At 34.8% G+C, this 23,361-nt stretch overlaps 2 protein-coding genes across 5 annotated transcripts; one reads left to right on the top strand and one right to left on the bottom strand.

The window, feature by feature from the left end:
• The first annotated feature begins 299 nt into the window (after positions 1 to 299).
• LOC110653832 (N-terminal acetyltransferase A complex auxiliary subunit NAA15) lies at positions 300 to 15,283 on the top strand. The gene is made up of 26 exons (XM_021809625.2): positions 300 to 599; positions 1,871 to 1,949; positions 2,855 to 2,937; positions 3,042 to 3,191; positions 3,705 to 3,820; positions 4,067 to 4,172; positions 5,639 to 5,710; positions 5,885 to 6,000; positions 6,286 to 6,418; positions 7,224 to 7,301; positions 7,382 to 7,435; positions 7,529 to 7,599; positions 8,237 to 8,291; positions 8,372 to 8,467; positions 8,682 to 8,810; positions 8,927 to 9,009; positions 9,102 to 9,332; positions 10,119 to 10,251; positions 10,332 to 10,439; positions 10,524 to 10,655; positions 12,162 to 12,218; positions 12,363 to 12,460; positions 12,584 to 12,642; positions 12,735 to 12,846; positions 13,005 to 13,105; positions 14,514 to 15,283. Exons 1-26 carry the CDS (start codon positions 549 to 551, stop codon positions 14,714 to 14,716), a joined length of 2,706 nt encoding a protein of 901 aa, XP_021665317.2. The 5' UTR covers positions 300 to 548; the 3' UTR covers positions 14,717 to 15,283.
• Positions 15,284 to 16,362: 1,079 nt separating this feature from the next.
• On the bottom strand, positions 16,363 to 23,038 carry LOC110653831 (E3 ubiquitin-protein ligase At1g63170). 4 transcript variants are annotated; one of them, XM_021809623.2, is made up of 6 exons: positions 22,796 to 23,038; positions 21,168 to 22,019; positions 18,155 to 18,283; positions 17,780 to 18,068; positions 17,565 to 17,604; positions 16,646 to 16,816 (listed from the first exon to the last, which is right to left on the bottom strand). In XM_021809623.2, exons 2-6 carry the CDS (start codon positions 21,824 to 21,826, stop codon positions 16,794 to 16,796), a joined length of 1,140 nt encoding a protein of 379 aa, XP_021665315.2. In that variant the 5' UTR covers positions 21,827 to 22,019; positions 22,796 to 23,038; the 3' UTR covers positions 16,646 to 16,793. The 4 variants fall into 4 exon arrangements, with proteins under 4 accessions (XP_021665313.2, XP_021665314.2, XP_021665315.2 ...); XM_021809624.2 differs by having other exon boundaries at positions 17,571 to 17,604; XM_021809621.2 differs by lacking the exon at positions 17,565 to 17,604 and having other exon boundaries at positions 16,363 to 16,816; positions 22,796 to 23,031.
• Positions 23,039 to 23,361: the final 323 nt, after the last annotated feature.

Below are 23,361 nucleotides of genomic sequence, written 5' to 3'. Positions count from 1 at the left end.
AACGAGCATAATTGTACGTTTTGAAAAAAATTTATTTTTAAAATAACGAAAAACTTATAGAATTAACTTATTTTATATTTTCTGAAAATAAAAATCAATATATAATTTGGGTCTGAAGAAAAATCGATTGCATTTTCCTGGAAAATCCCTTAATTCGATGGAAAAACGCCATGTAGTCATTCGTTCAATTTCCATTAAAAAATAGAATTAAAAAAAAAAATAAAGCAACGAAAGAATTACTTGGAAAATCAATAAACCAATTGTTTTTTATATTTACACGCGTGCACGCTCCTCAGAAGGAGAAACTTCAACAGTTAGTATAGATACTATACTACTCGACTCGTTTTCGCTTTGTTGCTCACAGTAGGGTTGCAGCAGATAAACGCCACAACTCTTCTCTCCGCTCTCTCTCTCTCTCTCTCTCTCTGTATCATTTCGTAGCTCTCTGATAAATAAAAGGCCTTCACCAAACCCTTCTATATCTCTGGCAAATTTTATAGTTCTAAGCCCTATTTATTTTCTCTATCAAAACCTCTCATTTATTAACAATGGGGGCTTCCCTGCCTCCCAAAGAGGCCAACCTCTTCAAGCTCATAGTTGTAAGTTCCGATTTTCTCCCTCTCTCTCTCTCGCTCTCTTTCTCTCTGCTTGTGCTTATTGGTGTATCTGTAGGTTTAGTTATCTTTTTGATATTATGAATTTTGCTACGATCGTTGCTCAGTTGTAGTTGCTGATTCTGTAGTTCTCACCTAGTCTGATTGCACCCTGTTTGTTTGCTTTGGAATCAGAGAAATTGAATGGATGAAAAAATTTGGGGATGTGTTGTTTTTTTTAATCCATTAATGAAATGGTGGAGCTAGAGCAATCTTGTAAGCTGTAAGCTGATATTTACTTAGGTTTTTGTCGAGTAAGAATGCGTCAATTGGGAGTTGCAATGGTTTTTTGGATCCACTGAGTTGATCATTTGTTGGGTAGTCAAGAGTTTGACTTGATGATTGTCAAGTTTGATTTTTTTGAGGATTTGGAGTGGCGGTTTTGTGCTTTAACACGTGTGTTTATTTTTTCTTTTTGATGAAAGAATCCAGGATGAAATGGCAATTTGCCTGTCTGTCGTTTTAGGCTCTTTTTCATCAACTGAAAATATGCATTTTCAAATATGAAATATAAGTCCATGATTGTATTTATAAATACATATATTGGCTGTTAATTTACGCATAACTGTATTGAAATGAACTATTGAGCCCGATAAGGAGAGTCACGTTTACTTTTCGTTGGTTGATTTGGCTCTTACTGTGGTTAAAACTCAAAAACTCATAGTTCTGAAGATGACTTTAGCATCACTGAACCAAAGCTAATTTGTATATGAATTTTCCTTTTGAGTATGCACTCATGTCATGCATGGGTAAAAAACAGTTGGTTATTTGAAATGGATCGCCATTAACCATGTTGGTATTAATTTTCACAGCAATTATCATTATTCCCCTATTAAATCCATTTTGTCAGAAGGTATCATTTGAGCCTTTTTCACACATATCAAAATTTCTATTTCTTTATGCTTCTATGTGGTGCTTGATGTACCAGTTATTTTAAGCTATTATGGTCCCTCAACTCCTCGTTAGTACATACTGATGACTGTAGATCTAATGACTGTGTTTATTAGTTAAAAGTTTGGAATAATTATTTTAGCTATGTTAATGCTTCCATGGTTTAATGGTGTGTATAATTATCTTTAGTTCTTATTAGTCTCTAGATTATTTTGGTGACCTAATTTATCCACATTGTTAACCTGGTGGGCCATTTAAATTACCATTCATTGAATGCCGACTTTTTTATTATTATTTTTTTTTTTAATTTCTCTTATTCATTACAGAAATCATATGAAACTAAACAGTACAAGAAGGGGCTGAAGGCAGCAGATGCTATATTAAAAAAGTTTCCAGATCATGGAGGTATTTTTGCTTCTTTAATTTTGAATTAGATATTTTTTATTTTCTATGAAAATAAAACTTGATGTTGTAAGTACATTTTAAATCCAATTTTGAATTCACGCATGTTGTTATTTAACATTTGAATTATTGGTCTAAATCCACCTGGTGGAATGCTTACAACTCTGCTTTTGAAATTCAAATTTCTATTTTCATTTCTTTTGTTGAATGATAAGTGGAAAAGAATGTGATGCTTTCTGAGGGGGAAACAATTGACAAAGATGTTATATATTGAAAGAAAAAACAATCTATGCAGTGAAGAAATAAATTAATTGAATTCACATCTTGAATAGAATTTTGGAAATTTCATTGATGAAGTATCAAAAGTGATTGTGTTTTTAATGATTTACATTGGCATTGGTGATGTAGTTGGCTGAAATGAAGTAGCAATTGTTTGTAATCAGCATCTAATTTTCGAGGATCCCTTTTTGCTGTTCGTGGTTTGAATATCTCAGTATATATTAATGTGACAGTTTTGAGATTGGATTTAAAATGTAAGATGACATATACTGGTACTGAACATGAATAAATCTAACTATTTGTGATATGATTATGGTCTATATATCAGTAGTGGTAAAAAATATGGTTGTAGCTGGGGATACAGCTCTCTCTTTCTTTTTTTTTTTTTTTAAAATATTGTATTTTGTGGATGTGTCTCTGTCTGTTTTTTTGGTGTTTGTGAGAATTCCCTTGGTTTTACTGAAATAGTAGTTATGCATAGAAAATTCACAATTCATTGCTGTCTCTGGACTTAGTTTTTCTGCCATTTGAAAATCCTGATTATCGTAATCGTTAAGCTTTTTATTCATTTATTATATTTGACAAATTCGTGTCAATTTTTATTAATCATAGTCTTTATTTTTTATCAGAAACTTTATCAATGAAGGGTTTGACCTTAAATTGCATGGATCGTAAACCTGAAGCATACGATCTTGTCCGGCTTGGCTTAAAGGTTGAGATGTTCTCTCTAATAATTGTTGCATTCTACTTTGTTTATGTTCTTATATTGTTATTTATTGATATGGTATTGGGCTTATATTTGTGTCCATAATGCAGAATGACCTAAAAAGTCATGTTTGTTGGCATGTTTATGGTCTCCTTTATCGGTCTGATAGAGAATATAGGGAGGCTATCAAATGCTATCGAAATGCATTGAAAATAGATCCAGACAATATTGAAATACTGCGGGACTTGTCACTCTTGCAGGTATGTACATATTGATCTTTTACCTTTTTTTGTCTAGGCATAAATAATGAGGTTATGTGGGAACTACATCTGATGGAAAATGTGAACTAAGCTGAAGATGAAGTTTTTACACAAGATTTTTCAATAACTCCATGTTGGAATTACATTCTTTGCTGCCCATCCCTTGTGCTTCCTAAACTTTCATTAATATGTGCATGCATTTGTGCTACCTTTCTTTATGTAGTCTTAAGGGCCCTGAGAAGTTAGAAAATTAGTGATTATTACTTGGCAATGGAGCAGTCTTGTGAAAGATAGTCCATCTTGCTGTCTTTTCACTGAAATAATGGACAGATTTTCCCATAATTCTGCTGTACATCAGAAGAAAGCCACTTTAGATGTACCCTGTCAGGCTTTGCAGTAGTGCACTATAATTTTGAAAAGCTAACATCTTTTCATCAGTTTGTTTCTCTTTCTTTTCTGGTGTGGTACAACATATTGACAGATTTTTCTTTCCATTTCTCTTGCATGTTGCAGGCACAAATGCGTGATTTAACAGGTTTTATTGAGACTAGACAACGGCTTTTAACCCTGAAACCGAATCATCGCATGAATTGGATTGGCTTTGCTGTTGCTCACCATTTAAACTCGAAGTACAGTTTTGACCTTTGTATTCTGGAAGTTTGTTCTTTGAAAATTATTTATTCATCATTGAAATCCTGTAATAAGTTTGTATCTGTTCTTGGAGATATTCAAAAATCTGGGAATCTGGAGTGCTGAAATGATTTTTTTCAAAAAATTCCCCCTTATAGTTGCAGTTAGAATTTCTTTCTTTACTCAGTCAGAAAGCTTTTTTGCTTCCTCCTGATGCAAGGAAAAATTATCTTGCTTTTTATTAGTGCTTCAAAAGCAGTTGAAATTCTGGAAGCATATGAAGGGACACTGGAGGATGATTATCCTCCAGACAATGAACAATGTGAGCATGGGGAAATGCTTTTATACAAGGTATTATCGTGAATTTCATTCACACAGCACATATTCACTTGTTAGTTTTTTCAAATTAGAATTATGTTGTGAATTTCCTCTTTTATTACTTGTTAAATAAATCCAGATGGTAAGTTTTAATGTCTGCAACATAGCATTATGAATGATTTTTGTATTCCAGTCTGTTACGAGTTAAGTTGTTCTAGTCTGGCATAACTAAATCTGTAGAATCTGTGAGCTTTGTTTTGAAGGTGAAGCTTAGTATTTATACATTTTTTTTTACTGAATATGGTGTTGATATTGGATGAAGCAGTTGTGGCTAATGATGGCCTGTTTATTTGATATGCTCTTTCAAATAGTAAAAATGTGATTTGTATGTATTTTCTTCTTTTGCTGAAAGGATAATGTTTGCACATTTATCAAGTGCTTTATCTCAAGCTTAGGCTTTTTAGCTTTAGTTACTTGGAATGTTGAAGAAATTGGCTGAAGTAAAACCAAGTCATTTATTAACATTACAAGGCATGCTCAATTTAGATCTTGACTCAAGTTTAATTTCACATATAAGATGGGATTGGTGGAACTCTTATGGAGGCTAAGTATATTATTTTGAAGCTTCCAGTTTCCTTATTTGCTCTGTGATATGCATTTCCTTCATTGTGTGTTTAACTGTGTGTGAGGATATGAGAACCTGGTGTTTGCTTTTACTTATTTTCTTGAGCTGCTAGTATGGCTGATCTAAGGCAGCATAACTATTGGCTAAACTGATTTATGTCTTGGACTTAGTCGTTTGCTTGGACTTCTTTTCCCTAAACTTTGCCAGAGGTTTTCAAGTACTTGATGATTATCATTGTAGGGTACTGGAAACGTGAACTTCAAGTACGTTAGATTTGAACAAAGTTTTGTTTTCTCTGTAATGGGAGGATTGGTACTCAATTTCCTAAATCTATCTGTGTCAATATGGAACTTAAAACTGAATTTGGCAGATGGATGATACATAGCATTCTGTGTCTGGGATGATACATAGATGACATTGTTTGAATTGTTTAGATGAGTTGGAGTTTTGCTAATGCTTTGGTTGTACCTATGTAAGAGCAACGCAAGAAAATTATATTGATTGGAAATGGAAGTTTTGATTGGAAAAGCATATTCACAACTCACATATATTCTTTTGTGCACATATTTAAACACAAAATTTGTTCTTTAGAGTTTGGACTTTGGAGATGTCTTTTTTCACTTCTAAACTTGCTGCTGTTTTGACTGATGCTTACCCAAGTTTCTTGTCAATTGCCACAGATAACTCAAATAATATAGATTTTTTTTTTCTTTTCTAAAAGTATTGAGTTCTTGCTTTTTCTTGTCAGGACTGACAATATGAGCTGGTGCATTTTAATTTCCCTTTTTCAAGTTGCATGCTAAGTGGTAGATATTGTTAGACATCTCCACAGTTTATTGATTTTCATATTTCTGCCATTTTCTTTTACCTCCAGATCTCTTTATTAGAGGAATGTGGCTCTCTTGAGAGAGCTCTTGAGGAGTTGCACAAGAAAGGGTCAAAAATTGTAAGTACTTGTATGATATTCATAATAAAAATTGTAAGTTCTTGAGGTGTTGCACAAGAAAGGGTAAAAAATGTGGTTCTCTTGAGAGAGCTCTTGAGGATTTTATTGATGTTCATGATAAAACTTAATGAGCTTTGAGTAGATGTTGATACTTAGCGCTTCATATGGATTCAGGTTGATAAGTTGGCGTTCAAAGAACAAGAAGTTTCTCTTCTGGTGAAGCTTGGTCGCCTTGAAGAGGGCGCTGAATTATACAGGGTGTTACTTGCCATGAATCCTGACAACTATAGGTGTTTTTTTAAACTTCTTTTTTACCATGTGGAAATTAAACATTCATCTGATAAATGTGGTGTGGTATATGATAAATGTATCAATTTGTAAAGGATATACAACATGGCATTAGTTATCTTGAAAAGATGCTCTCTCTCTCTCTCTCTCTCTCTCACACACGCGCATGCGCGCGCGCGTGCGCACACACACTCACACATTCTTGTCTACTTATTGTAATGTTTGTATATATGCCTACTTTTTAGGAGGAAGCTAAAAATGTTATTATTTTCTTTCTCCCTGTTCAGATATTATGAAGGTATACAAAAATGTCTTGGGCTGTATTCCGAAAATGGCTGCTATTCTGCTGACAAAATTGATAAGTTGGATGACTTGTACAAATCACTTGGGCAGCAGTATACTTGGTCATCTGCTGTTAAGGTGGCACATTTTTTCACTTTGTTGCTTGGGATATTTATTGTTCTTTCTTTGTCTGGTGTAGAAGTCTTTATGTTTGACCTGCTACATTTCAAAAACTCTTCTGCTTCTGCTTCTGTTATAGTATACTTTGTCCTAATTCTCAGGGCCATATGTAAAAGTTATGTGGTATCAAGCTAATAACATTGAGGATCTTCTGGTGGTGATCAGTTAATATGAATTGAAATGCTGACATTTGAGTCTCACAGAAACAAATACATCTGTGCTTGAAACTGTTAGAATTGTCCCCACCCCTTCTTTTACTGCTAGGTACAAAACTCTCTGGGTATGCTTTGAGTTGACTTTCTCCTCACCCTTGATGTTTTATGGTGTACTTGAGAAATATATATCTATGGAATTATGATGCTAGATGACTATTATTGATGGTGATCAGTTAATATGAATTGAAATGGTGACATTTGAGTCTCACAGAAACAAATACATCTGTGCTTGAAACTGTTAGAATTGTCCCCACCCCTTCTCTCACTGCTAGGTACAAAACTCTCTGGGTATGCTTTGAGTTGACCTTCACCTCACCCTTGATGTTTTATCGTGTACTTGAGAAATGTATATCTATGGAATTATGGTGCTAGATGACTATTATGCATGCTTTTTGTTTTGTTCCCCGATATTGAAAAATGTATAATAATAATAATAATAATAATAATAATAATAATAATAATAATAATAATAAGGGTGCATTTATGTACAAAATATGTTGAGAATTTTCCTGGTTTTCTCTCCGCTCACTCTGTCCCTCGTATTTTAGAGAATACCGCTTGATTTTCTCCAAGGAGATGCATTTTATGAAGCTGCAGACAATTATATTAGGCCCCTCCTTACCAAGGTATTGGTAGTTATATTTTGAACAAATCCCACTGTTCTATTTCTGGGTAGAATAATGTATTCTCCTCCTGCTGTTTTCAGGGTGTTCCTTCATTATTCTCAGATCTTTCTTCCTTGTATGACCATGCTGGCAAGGTGAATCTCTCTCTCTCTCTCTCTCTCTCTCTCTCTCTCTCTCTAATTTTTGGGTAGTTTTTTTATAAACATGTTGCTATGATGATGATACAGGCAGACATACTGGAAAAACTTATTCTTGTGTTGGAGCATTCAATTAGATTGACTGGGAGATACCCAGGGAGGTAATTTGTGCTTTGACTTTTGTCTGACTTTATGGATGTTACTTTTTATATCTGATTTTGAAACTCAAAATTGAAAAAACAAAAGGCAAAATCCCCGGGGTATCTCAAGTGACTTCTGTATCTTTTATTCTGACTTTCATATTAGTACCCTTTATGCTTATTAACTGCTTGGAACAGTTTTATTATGAGTGAATAGAAAACTTTCTTCTTTGTTTATCAGCAAAGAAATGGCGAAACATGCAACTGGAAGTCCATTGATGTTCTTTCATTGACAAGTTATTTATTTGTCATTTCTGGTTTTCAGGATCTGTTTTGTAAATCAAATAATTTTTATCCAGCTTTAATATATGTCACTATTAATCCTTCATGTTGTAACTTAGAGTGAGAAAGAGAGTGATAACCATGGAAACAGTTATGAAGCGAATCATCTTGCGGTTAGAATTTCCCTTTTTTTCATTTTCTAGATTTTTTTCATTTTCTGCATTTGTTGTGATATAAAATAAGCCATAGTGGATCTTAGTAAAGAGAGTATGTTATGTGTATTGGTAATTTGCTACAATATTTTATTTATATCAAGTTTAATTTGTCCTCCAAAGTTCCATTGACATTCTCTTGCCTTTTTTCATATTGAGTGCAGCACAAACAAAGAGCCTCCTTCAACACTTATGTGGACATTATTTTTCTTGGCTCAGGTTCAGTCACATAGCATGCTTAAATTATTATCTACATCAACTTCTTCTGGAATTTTCTGAGATTTTTCATTACAATGCAGCATTATGACAGGCGGGGACAATATGATGTTGCTCTCACTAAAATTGATGAGGCTATAGAACACACTCCAACAGTGATTGATTTGTACTCAGTCAAGGTGCGTTTGCTCCATCCTTGCACTAGTTTTTTGTGTTCAAGGTTCATAAAATCAATCTTAGCCTCTCTATCTGTGTCTATTTTGATTTTTGATGCTGGAATGTGATATTTTCTTGTTTATATCTTCGTTTTCTATTCTTGTGCCTATCTTGGCCATTTTTCATTTCTTTGTTGCTATTTGTTGTCACATCTAAAACTAGTGTATTTGATTGCAGAGCCGGATTTTGAAACATGCTGGTGATTTGGCAGCTGCTGCCGCATTGGCAGATGAAGCAAGATGCATGGATCTTGCCGATCGCTACATAAATAGTGAATGTGTCAAACGTATGCTGCAGGCTGATCAGGTTTTGAAGCTGTATATTTATCCGTGTTTAAGTCTCTCATGTCGTTGGTTTTCAAGCATAATCCTTTGGAGGTTGTTTCTGTTCTGTTGTCTTTTACATGAAATTTTTTCTTGAAGGTGGCTTTGGCAGAAAAAACAGCTTTGTTATTTACTAAAGATGGGGATCAGCATAACAACCTCCATGACATGCAGTGCATGTGGTGTGTCTCTGTTTATTTCTTACAATGACTTCTGTAGAGTTGATATTTGGGTTTCTACCTACTGAGTGTTGAATGATATTCTATGGTGGCAGGTATGAACTTGCTTCTGGTGAAAGTTACTTTCGCCAAGGTGATCTTGGACGGGCTCTGAAGAAATTTTTAGCTGTGGAGAAGCACTATGCTGATATTACTGAGGACCAATTTGACTTCCATTCCTATTGCTTAAGGAAAATGACTTTACGTGCCTATGTGGCAATGCTTAACTTTCAAGATAGGTTACATTCGCATGCATATTTTCACAAAGCAGCTGCTGGAGCTATAAGGTTGAGCATTTTTTTTTGAGAGCTGTGTAGTAGATTTTTATATCTCTGTTCTAATAGTTTGCTTCCACCCCTAACCCACCCCTGCCCCCACCACACCTCCCACCAAACCCCCGGCCCATTAGTATGTGGATATAAAGGTATTTGACACCCTTGCTTCACCATTTAGGTGGACAGACTACTTTTGTTGTGGATTTCACCCCCCTTCCCTCTCCCCTCCTCTCTTCCCTCCCTTCTCCCTCTCTCTCTTTTTGTTTGTTGTGTGTTGGGAGGATGGTTAAATGGGGAGTGGTTATTGGCGAATATTTGATAGTTCATACTCATAATATTACTGTTGTTGGTCTTACCTCATCTAGGCCGGTGGCTGACTTTTACTGCGATGTCCTGTGGGCATCTAGCTGGTTCAGGAGTAGTGCTCCTATTTGAACTGTGTTGGAACTTGGAAGTTCTATTGCGTCAAAGATTATAGTGGTTTTCCAAAAAGGTGCATTGTATTTATTTGTCAGTTTGATGTTAGTGTCACTAATTACCTGTGGATGTGAGGATTACCTTGACAGTTTCATGTCAAACTTTGTTTTTCTGTTGGATTGTGCCAACCATATACCATCATGGTTTCTTGTAGTAGATAGACATAGTTGTTCTCATCTAACTGCTGTTGCTTCTTGTTGTTTTGCCCTATTGACATTTCATTTGATTTTACTTTGATTTGCTCATCTTTTTCCCCTTGTGGTCAGTTCTTAATATGTTTAACTTCTATCTTCTCTTTTGGGTATAACTTTTGTGGTACAGATGTTACATAAAATTGTATGATTCTCCCTCTAAGTCAACAACTGAGGAAGATGATGAAATGTCAAAGTTGCTGCCTTCTCAGAAAAAGAAAATGAGACAAAAACAGAAAAAGGCGGAAGCTCGAGCTAAGAGAGTATGTTAACTTGCCTGTGGCTTGTAGGGCATTCTGGTTGAATGATTTTTATGTTTTATTATATATATTTCTTTTTCCAGGAGGCAGAGGTAAAGAACGAAGAATCAAGTGCTAGTGGCATCTCCAAGTCAGGAAAGCGGCATGCCAAACCTGTAGATCCAGATCCGAGTGGGGAAAAGTTATTGCAGGTTTGTTCTGTCATCTTATTTTCTGAAATTTATATGCTCTGTAGTATTTGTTTCTTTAATTCCTGATGAATTATGCTCTCATAGGTTGAAGATCCATTATTGGAAGCTACAAAGTACTTGAAGCTGCTTCAGAAGAACTCACCTGACTCTTTGGAGACTCACTTGCTTTCATTTGAATTAAATATGAGAAAGCAGAAAATTCTGCTTGCTCTACAGGTATTCTTTTTATCTAAAGTTGTTACAAGGTACAACCTACAACTCATGCCACTTTGCTACATTAACTGTTTACTTTGTCACACATTGAGGTTTAGTAATAATCTCCGTAGACCAAATGGTGCAAGGCAGACAGTCTATGAAAAGAAATATAAAGAAGATAAGATATTTAGGCAATTAGGCTCTGTTTGTTTCAAAGAAAATATTTTCCCAGAAAACATTGTCCACTTTTCCAACAGTTTTGGTATTTAGGAAAATTAGTTAACGGAAAATATTTTCCTAATCAAAGGCCATTTGAATCAATTTTTTTTTCTAAGAAAATAACTTGTGTTGAAAATATTTTTCAGACAAAACTTTTTTTTTTTTTTTTTTGAGAAGACTCATTTGATATTTTCTTGGCTATAATATTGAAAATCAGTTCAAAATCATTTTCTAGAGTTTTGAATATATTAGAAATTATATGTTTGCTTATTAATTTACTTCAGATGTTTATGCTACAGCATTTGGCTATAATATGAAGATGTATATATTTTGCTATTTTATTGTTGATTATGGGAAAAAAAGGGACAAAAACAGTAAATTAAGTAGTTGCTGGTGATCGTTGGCCATCGGTTGGAAGTAATGGCCAATGCTGATCAACAGTGGTCAGTAGACTAACGGGCATGTGCACTTTGTTGGTTTATTCCCTTTTAATAAATTTTTTAAAATTTACTAATTTTTTTTGGGAAAAAGGATGAAGTCATTTTCAAGCTCAATTTCCCCTTTGACCAAGAAAACATTTTTTGTTGAATAATTTTCCTAAGTGCCCCCAAATGTTAGAAAACATGGAATTTTGGGAAAGTATTGTCCATTAACTATTGGAGCCTTAAGGAAAATGACTTTTTGTTTTCAAGAGAATACCATTTTCTTGAGTTTATAAAAAGGGAAGTAAGAGATTGTCATTTACATGAGTGTACAAATTCATAAAAAGGGAAGTAACTTGTAAGGGAACAATAAAGGCACTTGCTCATTATGTAATATTAAATTATCACTCTTGGCCGTCATAGGCCATTGTTGTTTGTTGGCAACCACCAGAGTACGCTATTTTTCTGTGTAAAACTCATCTGTTTTCAGCTCTAAATAAAATTAGTGTTTTCTGATGAACTCCAAATACCGGAAAATAATTTTAAATGATTTTCAATTTTATGATCAAATAACAGAAAATAAGTCCTTTACTTGGAATTTTTTTTTTCACAAAAATATTTTCTACTAAGAAAATGGAGCTCTATCCTATGGTAGTTTTCCCTCATTTGAAGGTAATAGGTTCTATTAGGAATGAATAATTTTAAATGAATAATTTTTCTTGTGTAACCAAACAATGTCATGGAATGATCTCGATTCCATTACAAGTTTGATTATGTTCTACCAAATGTAGCCTTAATATTTTGAAAGTATGAATTTAATGTGTTTGTGTACCTTCTTTGCTAAATATGATGTAATTTTTGTTCTTTTTTTTTTTTAAACTTGTAGGCTGTAAAGCAATTGCTAAGGTTGGATGCTGAAAACCCTGATTCTCATCGTTGCCTGGTGTGTAACTCATCATTATTATTGAATTCCAATATTGATTTGATTGTTCAGATGATCGTACTTTCTGTTCATGTAATGGATGTGCTGCCAATCAGGGTAGGAGGATTATTCACTAGTGTTGATTGGGAAACTTATGTGCTGCAGATAAGATTCTTCTATAAAGTGGGCTCTATGGCTGCTCCAGTGACAGATGCTGAGAAACTCATTTGGTGTGTCTTGGAAGCAGAGCGACCGTCAATCAGGTTCTTTTGAAATTTTTCTTCTTCCTCTTGTGCTCATTCTTTTTCTTTTGGAAATTGGAATAGTGCTGATTGTTTGCTTTGTGCATTTCATGCTAAGTCTTTTTCTATTTGTTTGTTTTATAGTGAATTGCATGAGAAATCCCTGATTGAGGCAAACCAGTTTTTCCTTGAAAAACACAAAGGTCATCTTCCACTTTATGCAACATACTGGCACAAATACATTGCCTGTCAATCATCTATAGTGTTTTCATGCTGACTTTCTTGGTTTTCTCAGATTCTTTGATGCATAGAGCTGCTGTCGCAGAGATGATATATGTTTTAGAATCTAACAAGAAATCTGAGGCTATTAAATTAATTGAAGATTCAGCCAACAACCTTTTGCCAATGTAATGTTTCTCATAATTTTGAATTCTTATTTTCTTTAAATTGTCTTACTGCATTTTTACTTGGTACCTTGAGTCGTGCATCTTTATTAGAGACTAATAGCCGAATCTTTATCTTTCAATTCTAATGTCTAAATCTAGTTTCAACATTTCACTCTCAGAAATGGATCACTTGGACCAGTCAAGGGATGGAAGCTCAAAGACTGCATTGCAGTCCACAAACTACTAGAAACAGCTCTTGCTGACCATGATGCTGCATCAAGTAAGAACCAAAATTTACCATTGATGCATATTTTATGGAATATTTAAATTGACCTTAATGGTGCCAAAATCTGAAATACTGGTATTAAGTAGCCGGAAAATGTTTTGTATATAAATGAACCTCACAATGTCCTCATGCAAATGATTTGGCTGGCGTGCCTTCTCATAAATAATGTGTGCCCAAACATGTTAACTTCTACTATCACATTAGCCAAACTTTCATTCTTTTGGCAATTTATTGCATAATTCATGAGATGATGTAGCATTGCCACATGGGGTATCATGTCCATTTGTAAGATTCCTTTGTTGTGTTACTCTTAACTAGTCTATTTGAACAGCTGTAATCGTGGTATAAAGTTGTATGTGTATTATTGTTGTTGTTGTCGTTTTTATTTTATTATTATCATAGTGATATTAGTGTTTTATTTCCCCTCACAGCACTAAAGGCTAAGAATCCCAGTGTCTGCATTATTAATTTGTACTAGAAAATGTGAAACTATTATGCAAAGATTGGTCTTCTAGTCATTGATTTGTGTTGTGCCTTTGGCATCTTCTAATTTCGTAAAAAGATTAATTAGCCTTGGCCCTTAGGTGAATTGCTCTTCCCCCTCCCCCCTTTTCTTCTTCAATTCCGTATGGTTTGACTTGATGGAATCAAGTAATGCAATATGCATATTTTGAAAATTTCAATTATGAGGTATATATATTTAATTTTTCACTGGCTTAATGTTCTTAACATAGCCTAAACATTGCGGCCTTTTCAATTGTATTCCATGCTCTTAATTTAATCAATGTGTTTATAAGTTATTGATTTATGTCAATTTTATCTAATGGGTCTAGAGCATGTGCCATTAACATGGCATTGAGGTGATGGTTCTCAAAAATCATTTTGAGTAGCTTTATATGAGGAGAATTTTATAAAATGACACCTTCTAGTGATCCTTAGTTCTTAGGAGGGGTTCACTTCTTCCAAATCAATGAGTTATGTCTATTTATGTCTTCCATCTGAACAAATTTTTAGCATGGGCATGCACCTTAGACCCATTGTATACAATTGAAATAAAATTATTAAATTATGAATCTGATTGTTGAAATTAAAAGTGTAAAAATCAATTGATAAGGCATGCAACATTCAGAATATATTAAGACCACTAGCCCTTCTTTGTTACATGGTTTGGACCTCCAAAATTACATCTCTTTCGCATGCCATTCTCAATTTTTAGTTCCACTTATTAGTTATCAAACCAGTTAATGGTGAAATTTTTACGTCCTATTGAAACTTTATTGCTGGACAAGGAGAAAGTAGTATGGAAATGATTTCCCAATCTTCATCTGCCCTGGGGGTGCACATATGGAAAAATAGTAAATATTACTTTTGGTTCTAGATGTTAAATTTTTATCTTTTGCAGAGTGGAAGGTGCGTTGTGCTGAGTACTTCCCATACTCTACCTACTTTGAAGGCAACTGCAGCTCTGCCATGCCCAACTCGATGTACAATCAGATAGGCAAGAACCATGAGAATGGTAGTGCTAGTCTTCCTGGAGGTGGTAAAATTGCAGATTCCCTTGCATCAAATGGAAAGCTAGAGGCTTTCAAGGATCTTACCGTCTGAATGCCATACTGAATGCATGCAGCAGCTAACGCACAATTGCAGTATGATTTAGTGGGTAAATCACGTGACCAGAAAGCAGTAGAAAACTACTTATAGAGTCGCTGAGCGGAATCATTTTTAGGTTATGTGCAAGTGATATCAGTCCTCTGCTGTTGCTTTGAGATCAAAATTTCTATTTTCAGCAGTTCTTCCGTGTCCGATTGTTAAATGCATTCCTTTGCAAATGTGTATATCATAAATTTATTGTGTCTTTTAGGGTTTGATTTTCTTTTAATTCACTCACTTTTAGGTGGGATATTAGACAAGGGTGGTTCTATGGGATTTTGCCAACACTTCTGAGGTTATTTTCATCTTTTAGGTCAGGGGACCACTACAGCTTTTTTTTTTTTTCTTTTTTAATGATCCTACATCCGGTCAGCATGGAACAATTCCTTGTAGAGCTGATCTCCAGACTCCAGAGCTTGTTGTACGTTTTGCCCATTCTATTTTCTGTTATTTCATGTATAAACACTACATATTCTGAAAAATTTTGCTACAAGATTCATGTAATAGCACAGTTGTGATCAATTTTGCTGCACGTTTTTGATATCGAGAATAATATGCCGGTGCTGCCTTGTGAATATGCTTATAATTGAAGTGGGTGATGCTGACCTCGATATTTAAAAAGGAAATTGTATTCTTCAAGCTTATTATATCCTTCGTATACTTTCGAACTTGGCACAGTGGTTTCCCCTTGCAAGCATGCCTTTAAATTTGAATACGGGAACCCTTCGTTGATCTATGATGTAACTATACATTGAAATCGTAGATTGAGATCTTAAGACTTCAATGGAAATGTTCTTCACATTAGCCGTCCATGCTTTGTTGTGTGTAGATAAAAAGTCATTTCATAGGACAATTGGTAGGAGGTGGGAGGACTAGAAAGCTTGGACAAGACAGAAGAGTATTAGGTACAATGTTTATCTGATTGTGGTGGATTTTATCATGATCAACTACATATAATGCAATAGTTGTTCAACGGTGAGAATGCACTTGATCTATCTTGTGTTCTTTTCTTACACATTTAACATTGTCGATAATGATATTTTGCCAATAATTGCATCTCTTATCAGTTATCCAGACAAGACATATGTTGGAGCATTTGTGAGAGTCTCTACTTGTTTAGTTTTCCAATATTTTGTGTGTCCCAGAGTGTGCTATAGTCTCCCCTGTGGTAGCCAATGGGTCATTCTGGTAGCAAAGGTAGCGTCGCCCATCTGCTCTGCTGTCCAGGTCATTTGGTTTCTGGTCTTGCACCTGTTCAATTCTAAGGATCCATGTTATATGGGATTTGGGCTTCTTGTTTTTGAGCTTGGGTGCAGAGTTGTGCCCAGGTGCCATTTCTGTTAGTGAGCTTGGGCCTTGTATCTTTGTTCTCTTCAATGATATATTATCCAAAATTCCTAGGAGCTAATCATAATTAATTTCTTCCCACATTATAGGCAATCAAAGATTGTATTGATGAGGCAATAATTGCATCTTTCCATTTTATGATTAAATATAAGATAAAAACTTGATCACTGAATTATCATCCTACAATTTACAATAGTGGGCACCCATACGGATGTTGATTTCACCATTCAAATCAAGCAAATGAAGGATTCAGATAATAGCAACACCAAAGAAGATTACTTTTTTTATTTTCACAGAACGGCGGGCTATTTCAGGTGGGAAGCTTGTCCTGTATAGCGCAATTACAAACAATTAAATAGACTTAAAAGCCAATGCTAGGACCGAAAAAACCTGCTGTTGCCCTTTCCATCTCTGTGAAACAAAATTTAGTTTGTTGAAAACGAGTGCATTTGAGGTATCTACCCCAGACATGCAAAATCCAATGGCTGATCAATCCATTACCTATCATTCTAACTTGCTCTAGTGTTGGCTGGAGTCTCTGGCTAATGGCGGAGCACCACTACTCTCACCAAGTTCGCTTTTACAGAGGGGACATGATGCATTGATCTTCAACCACTTGTCCACACAGTCCACATGGAAGAAATGGGTGCAGGGGAGTTCCCTCAGCTCATCGTCATCGACATACTTATTCAAGCAAATACAGCAAACCTATACCAGATTGGGGAAGAGAAATGAGCATATTAGTTTTGAAGTAATTGCCCACAAGTAAATATTAGGCTTATTTCTCTCACCTAGAACAAATATGACAATAGCCTATCTAACCATAAAATGAAATGGGATACTGCAACCTTTATCAATTTTTCTTTCCTTTATTTTTTTTTCATTTCAAAGAAAAGAGAAGATTTACTACCTTGAATTTTTACCATGAACTAGATCTTGTGCTAAAATGTGTCTTGTATAGCTAGGCAGAGAGAAAAAAAAAATTGAAAAATTACCCATCTTGACATTGATAGGAACCATCCTCTCCATTGTACATGCTTTATGCATCTCTTCTAATTTCTACAGACACCAAGAACTTTGGGCTATCATGTGAAAGTTATCTAACATCAACTTAATAATCATGATGATTTTGGTTTGATGCACTCTCCCTGCGTGCCTGGGTCCACCTCACCCTTTTTTTCCAGTGAAAAGCAGTTGCTAAATATTTAAGGCTATCCATGGAGAGTTAAAAAAAAAAAAAAAAAAAACAGACAATGACAACTTCATGACAAAATATTATTTATGAGTAATTTTGATACTTGGAAATTAAAAGATAATTAATTATGCGTGTATCAAACCTGAACAACTAAAACTAAACACAGAATTTTTATCCAAAACCAAATAAAAAAAAAAACTAAACACAGCATCAAATGTAATTTAAAGAATACCAGAGGCAGAAAAGAATAGAAGTTATTACTCGTACATTTTCTTCTTATAAAGTTTCTACCCAAAGTAGACTGCAGTAGATCATAAAATATAGGAAACTATGAATTAGAATCCATAAGGACAAACTTGGGTCCTCAAAAAATTATAAAGTATAAGGAATTAATGATATTCTGAACATGAAGGATAAGGGGACCAATTATAGCAAGTATTATAAATGAGAACCTGCAGGCCTACCATTCAACTTACCGCATCTTCTCCTGATATTGCACGTTCCTTTTCAGTCCCTGCAGCCAAGACTCCACCATCATCAGTCCCTGAGTTGTCATGAACATTGACATTCTCACTTTTCTGTAACTTGAACTTGTAGGTTGGCAAACTATTGATAGATTCTACAGTGGCTCCTCTAGTTTGAGAAAAATCCTCCCGAATTCCAAGGAGAGAGATTATGCAAGGCAAGCAGCAACAAATTGTTGCACATAGTATGAATGGCATGGCATATCCTATACAGCTAAAAGTAAGGAATACTATACATAATCTGCAAGGAAGCCAAGAAACATTAAGGAACTCCACCAATGTGAAATCAAAATGGAACACAAGAGAACGATCATCAGTAAATCATACTTGTACAATTTGGGAGCATCGGTGGGAGTAGAGTGACCTCCAAATATCCACACATTGCCCACAACAAACCACACCGCAAAGAAGCAATCCAAAGCCATCTTGAAATGGTCCATTAATCCATTGAACCTGCTAATCATAAACCAAATTTCACTCGTTTACAAGTTACAAATGGGATCATTCAAGTTCTATGATAAATAATACGAAATGCTTACAGTCCTTAACCTTAACTTTGACTGCCTGATAGGACATTTGACACAATTTTCTGATCCTTACTTAATCTCTATTCTGCCACAGTTAAAGTACACTCCTCAAGTATTCAATTTTGAGAACCCAAAACTATTATCAGTTTATATAATGATAGCTGAAATTCAGTTATCTATCAGATTAGGGATTAGCTAGTATTCAGGTTGCAGAACAATAAAATAGGAATCTAATCTCTGTTGCTTTGGAAGTTAGGATTCTCATTTGATTAGAAATCAAATAAGACTCACTCATGCTTAGATGACAATTCCAAAACACCTTTAAAATTTTCTTGAGCCAAATGTCTAAACAGTGCTGGCCAAACTTTAGATTGCAGCTGCGAAAGTCTGTTAGCTGAGTTTGCAAGAAATGGATGGTGAAGAGGATAAACAAGACAGATTGAAAACCCTACATGGCTACACCTGGGATAGTTTGGGAGACAAATTCACACCCAAAGAGAAGAGCACCAAACTCTAATCAGAAGTTTCAAAACAGAAGGCATACTATGATAAAATAAAGATTAAAGCTACTTTTGTAGTATTTAATCCCAAATTTAAATTAAGGGCCACTTTTGGATAAAGGAAGGCTAGGAAAGGAAAAGTTAGTGGAATTGTAAAGAAAGTAAAATCTTTTCCATAAGGAAAGAGAAAAAAAAAAAAGAAAGTGATTTATGCATTTTCCATGTTTTGATGAAAAGAAAAGTGAGAAGAGAAAATTGTTACTATTATGCCCAGATTGAATAAAGAAAATTATATTAAAAAAACTACTATGTTGCATAGTGTTAGAATAAGAATGTATATAATACTCAACTCAACTCAACTAAGCCTTTATCCTAAAAATTTGGGGTTGGCTATATGGATTCGCTTTCTCCACTCTAAACGATTTTGGGTTAAATCATCAGAAATGTGTAATGCTTCTAGGCCATGTTGTACTACTCTCCTCTAAGTCAATTTAGGTCTACCCCTTTTTTCTTTCTATCCTCTAACCTAATGTGCTCTACTTGTATAACTGGAGCCTCCGTATGTCTACGCTTCACATGACCAAACCACCTCAATCTCCTTTCTCTCAACTTATCCTCAATTGACACCACTCCTACATTTTCTCTAATACTCTCATTACGGACTTTATATAGTTTAGTATGACCACTCATACACCTTAATATTTTTATCTCCGCAACTCTTATCTTAGATGCACACGACTCCTTTAATGCCCAACACTCATTACCATATAACATAGCCAGTCGTATGGCTGTACGGTAAAATTTTCCTTTCAACTTATTGGGAATCTTGCGATCACATAAAACTCTCGTGGCACGTCTCCACTTCAACCATCCGGCTTTAATCCTATGACTAACATCCTCCTCACATCCCCTATCTACTTGAAGGACTGAGCCGAGATATTCAAAGTGATTACTTTGAGACAATACCACTCCATCAAAATTAACTCTTTTCCTATCACCAGTTTGGCCTTCACTGAACTTGCAATGCATGTATTCTGTCTTCGTTCTACTTAACTTAAAGTCCTTTGACTCTAGAGTACTTCTCCAAAACTCTAGCTTTCTATTGACTCCTTCTCGCGTCTCATCTATCAGAACAATATGCAAATAACCCTAATCATGGAATCCCTTAATTTTAGGGATTTAATCTCTTAATTTACAGCCACACACACACACACACACACACATATATATATACATTCCTATTCTAACAAATGGTATGATATAGTTTCATACCTGAATAGTATGATAGATTATTTATAATTTAATTTTATAGTTGAATAATTTTTTGTTCATTACAGTTATTTATAATAAAATTATACTTGTTGAATAATAATTTATCCTCACATTAAATCTATGTTTTGCTATATATATTTCAATAAATATTTTAATTATGCACACTTTTAATTTGAAATTTAAAATTAAAATAAATTAAATTAAAAATTAATTTGCGACAACAAAAAGATAATATGAAACGAGAAAAGGGCATAGAGGGAGAAAAAAAAAAAAAACATTTCCACTCTTTACCACCAATTTGGATGGAAAATAAAATTGCTCAAAATGTTCGTTGAGATTTTCCACATAAATCCTCATAATTTTTTTCCCTTTTCCTTCTTATAAAATAGGAGAATTGGACTTTTGATTTTTTTTTTTTCCTTCCTTTTTCGTTCCAACAAAACAAGAGAATTGACCTTTTTTTTTTTTTTTTCCGTTTTCCTCACACTTTTACTCTTCCTTTTCCTCACTACAAAACAGGCCCTAAACCTGAGCAACAAGATATATTGGTAAACAAATTGAGGGAAAAGAGAAAAATCTGAGAATTAACCTTTTTTTTTTTTTTTTTCAATAGATAGAATACACGCACACACGAGTTAATGACATAAATGGACCACTGTTAAAACCATGTTAATTTTAACATAGTCCTTATTCCTATATAACCCACACACGCACACTCCACGTCCGATGTAGGATCACGAAGGACCAGCCCCTAGATACGCCCAACTTATTTATGGATCTCAACTAGGACCATACTAGGATACTCAGCTCTCCCTTGTTTTCACTCAGATGCCTTTCTTTTTTTGTCAATAAATAGAACACATATGCACATGGGTTAGTGATAGGAATGGATCTGAAAATTAACTTAAACCAAGTATTTTCCCTTCTTGTTGCTCGAACCACTCCTCGATCAATTTCACAATGGATACCACATAACAATAATTAATAAATGGGCATTTATCGTTAAGAGCGGCCAAAAGTTATAAATGAATAACACATTACCGTGCACCTAATGGTCTTGCGGCTTGACCATTCATTGTGGTTGATTCTGTATTGCGAAAGTTCTCCTCATCTGAAGCTTGAGAAACAGAAATGGCTGTATAAGATGAGTCAGGAGGATTGTCTTGGGAAGAGCCTTGATGTGACTGAACAGAATCTTGTTGGGCACTCTGGTAGCGGTTACGAAAACGCCAGTAAAGAATGGGAAGTGTAGCAACACAACCAGATGCATAGCCCACAACCCATGCAAATAATGGGGCTTGTGGGTTTTCATCTCTTGACAATGATAAAACAACAATAGAGGCTATAATCTGACCCACAGTGACAAATAGCTCAATGGAAATCCATAGTGCAGAGTTCAATGGGCTCCTGCGCCGACGGTCATACCCATCACTTCTCCTTGTAAATGTTGAATTCCTAGAGTTTAATCCATTTAAGGAAGATGAAGTTTGATGAGTGGGGCCACCTGATGATCTATCTTCATGCAGAGGTAAGTCAATTTCAGGAGGCCGACCATCATGGGATGAGCTTGATGAAGCATCATCATTTCTTGTTAAGTTGATTATGTGCTCGTGATCATTATGGCTATCCATTTGTTCCATCAACAAGGGGTATTGGTCACTTTGGGTGTTGCTATTTGATTCAGAAGAAGTAGCATCCATCTAAGTTTGACAACCGACTTAGAAGGCATGAAAGCATCAGTTGGAAAATCAAAGTTTCCAACTTTTTATAAATTTTCCCCCTCAACCAACACTGAATATTGTCCGCCTCAATGAGCTTGCTAAGGACAATAAAACCCTTGGCACTGCAAAATCTTTTTAGATTTGATGAATTTTGTTTTTCTATAAACACAAGCTGTCACAAAAACAAAACTAGGATAAGTTTCTAAAGAACAATGTCAACTCCATATACAAGCATAAATGACTATCATGATGCTGCCAAAGTGAAAAGTGAAAAAATAAGCAGGCTTGGCTCACCAAAGACACAAGGAAAAGATAATAATCAGACAAGCAGCAGTTACACCATATACATGAAACTCTTTTAACTTCAACAAACAAATAAACTACTTCCTAAATTACTTCATGGCATCTCCATAGTATAGAAAAACATTCCCTCTAAATTATGGAAAGACACTCAAATAAAACATCAAATATTAACATATTTTGTGTAGAAAACCTAACGCCACAAACAATTTCAAAGAAAATTGAATTAAAAAAAATCGTCTCATACATGGAATGCAATAAAAATGCAAAATTTAATCTGGAATACTGCAAATTGGCCATTCACATTACATTTTCAACCAAATGTTGATTTGTTGAGCAAGTAGAATGCTGATTAAACTCTCAAACACCCACCAAATATATAATCCATTTAAAGCAATTCACAGTATCAGATGCATAAATAAACATTACAAAACGAAACCCATAAGTCAAAACATTATTACGGACAATATCCTTACAAAAAATTGGAACTCTTTAAGACATTGACTTAAATAGACCAAGACAATTAATATCAGGTATAACAATAAGTACAAACCCACTAATTATTTAGCAAAATCAAACTATTTAATCATAATCTACGAGTAATAAATTGGCCTAGATTGGAAAGAACAAAATTTGAGAATATTGTACCAGATTTATAAAATGGGCTGACGCACAGGATTACGAACAATGGAGAAAAAAGTGCTGAAGAAAGGGCGGTGAAGCTCAGTCTCTTTTCTTTTCCTTTCTCTCATGTTCTCGAGAAAATCTGGCGTCAGCTTTTCTACTCCATTTGCTTATGCCAGAGAGGGACAGCTACACCTTTTTTTTTTCTCTTCCTCTCCGTGCTGTGCAGAGAGTTAGAGTCAGATTAGGATTTGGTTGTATGGTAGGAGGATCTAGAACCGTTCGTTTGGTGTAAAGTGAGATTATCATGGTTGGGTCTGTTGAATCGTCTGATCCAACGGTTAATGTCATCTTGGTTCAGGTGACTTCCTTAAGTGGACCCATTCTTGTTTAGCCGGGTCTAAGTGAAACGTACCGCGCTACCAAGGCTCTGTTTGTTTTCACTTATAAACTGCTTTTCTTAAACCAAGTGCACATTTTTAACTTCAATAGTAGTTTTAATCAGAATTATTTTTTTTTCTGATTTTTCAGAAAATTCTCCAATTATTGATGGGATTAAACGGCCTAGGGCCATTCAGTTTAAAAGATCC

Source organism: Hevea brasiliensis, chromosome 1 (assembly GCF_030052815.1).
Source record: "Hevea brasiliensis isolate MT/VB/25A 57/8 chromosome 1, ASM3005281v1, whole genome shotgun sequence".
NCBI lineage: Eukaryota > Viridiplantae > Streptophyta > Magnoliopsida > Malpighiales > Euphorbiaceae > Hevea > Hevea brasiliensis.
Note: the sequence above shows the minus strand (reverse complement) of the source record. Positions and strands in the feature narration are given on the sequence as shown.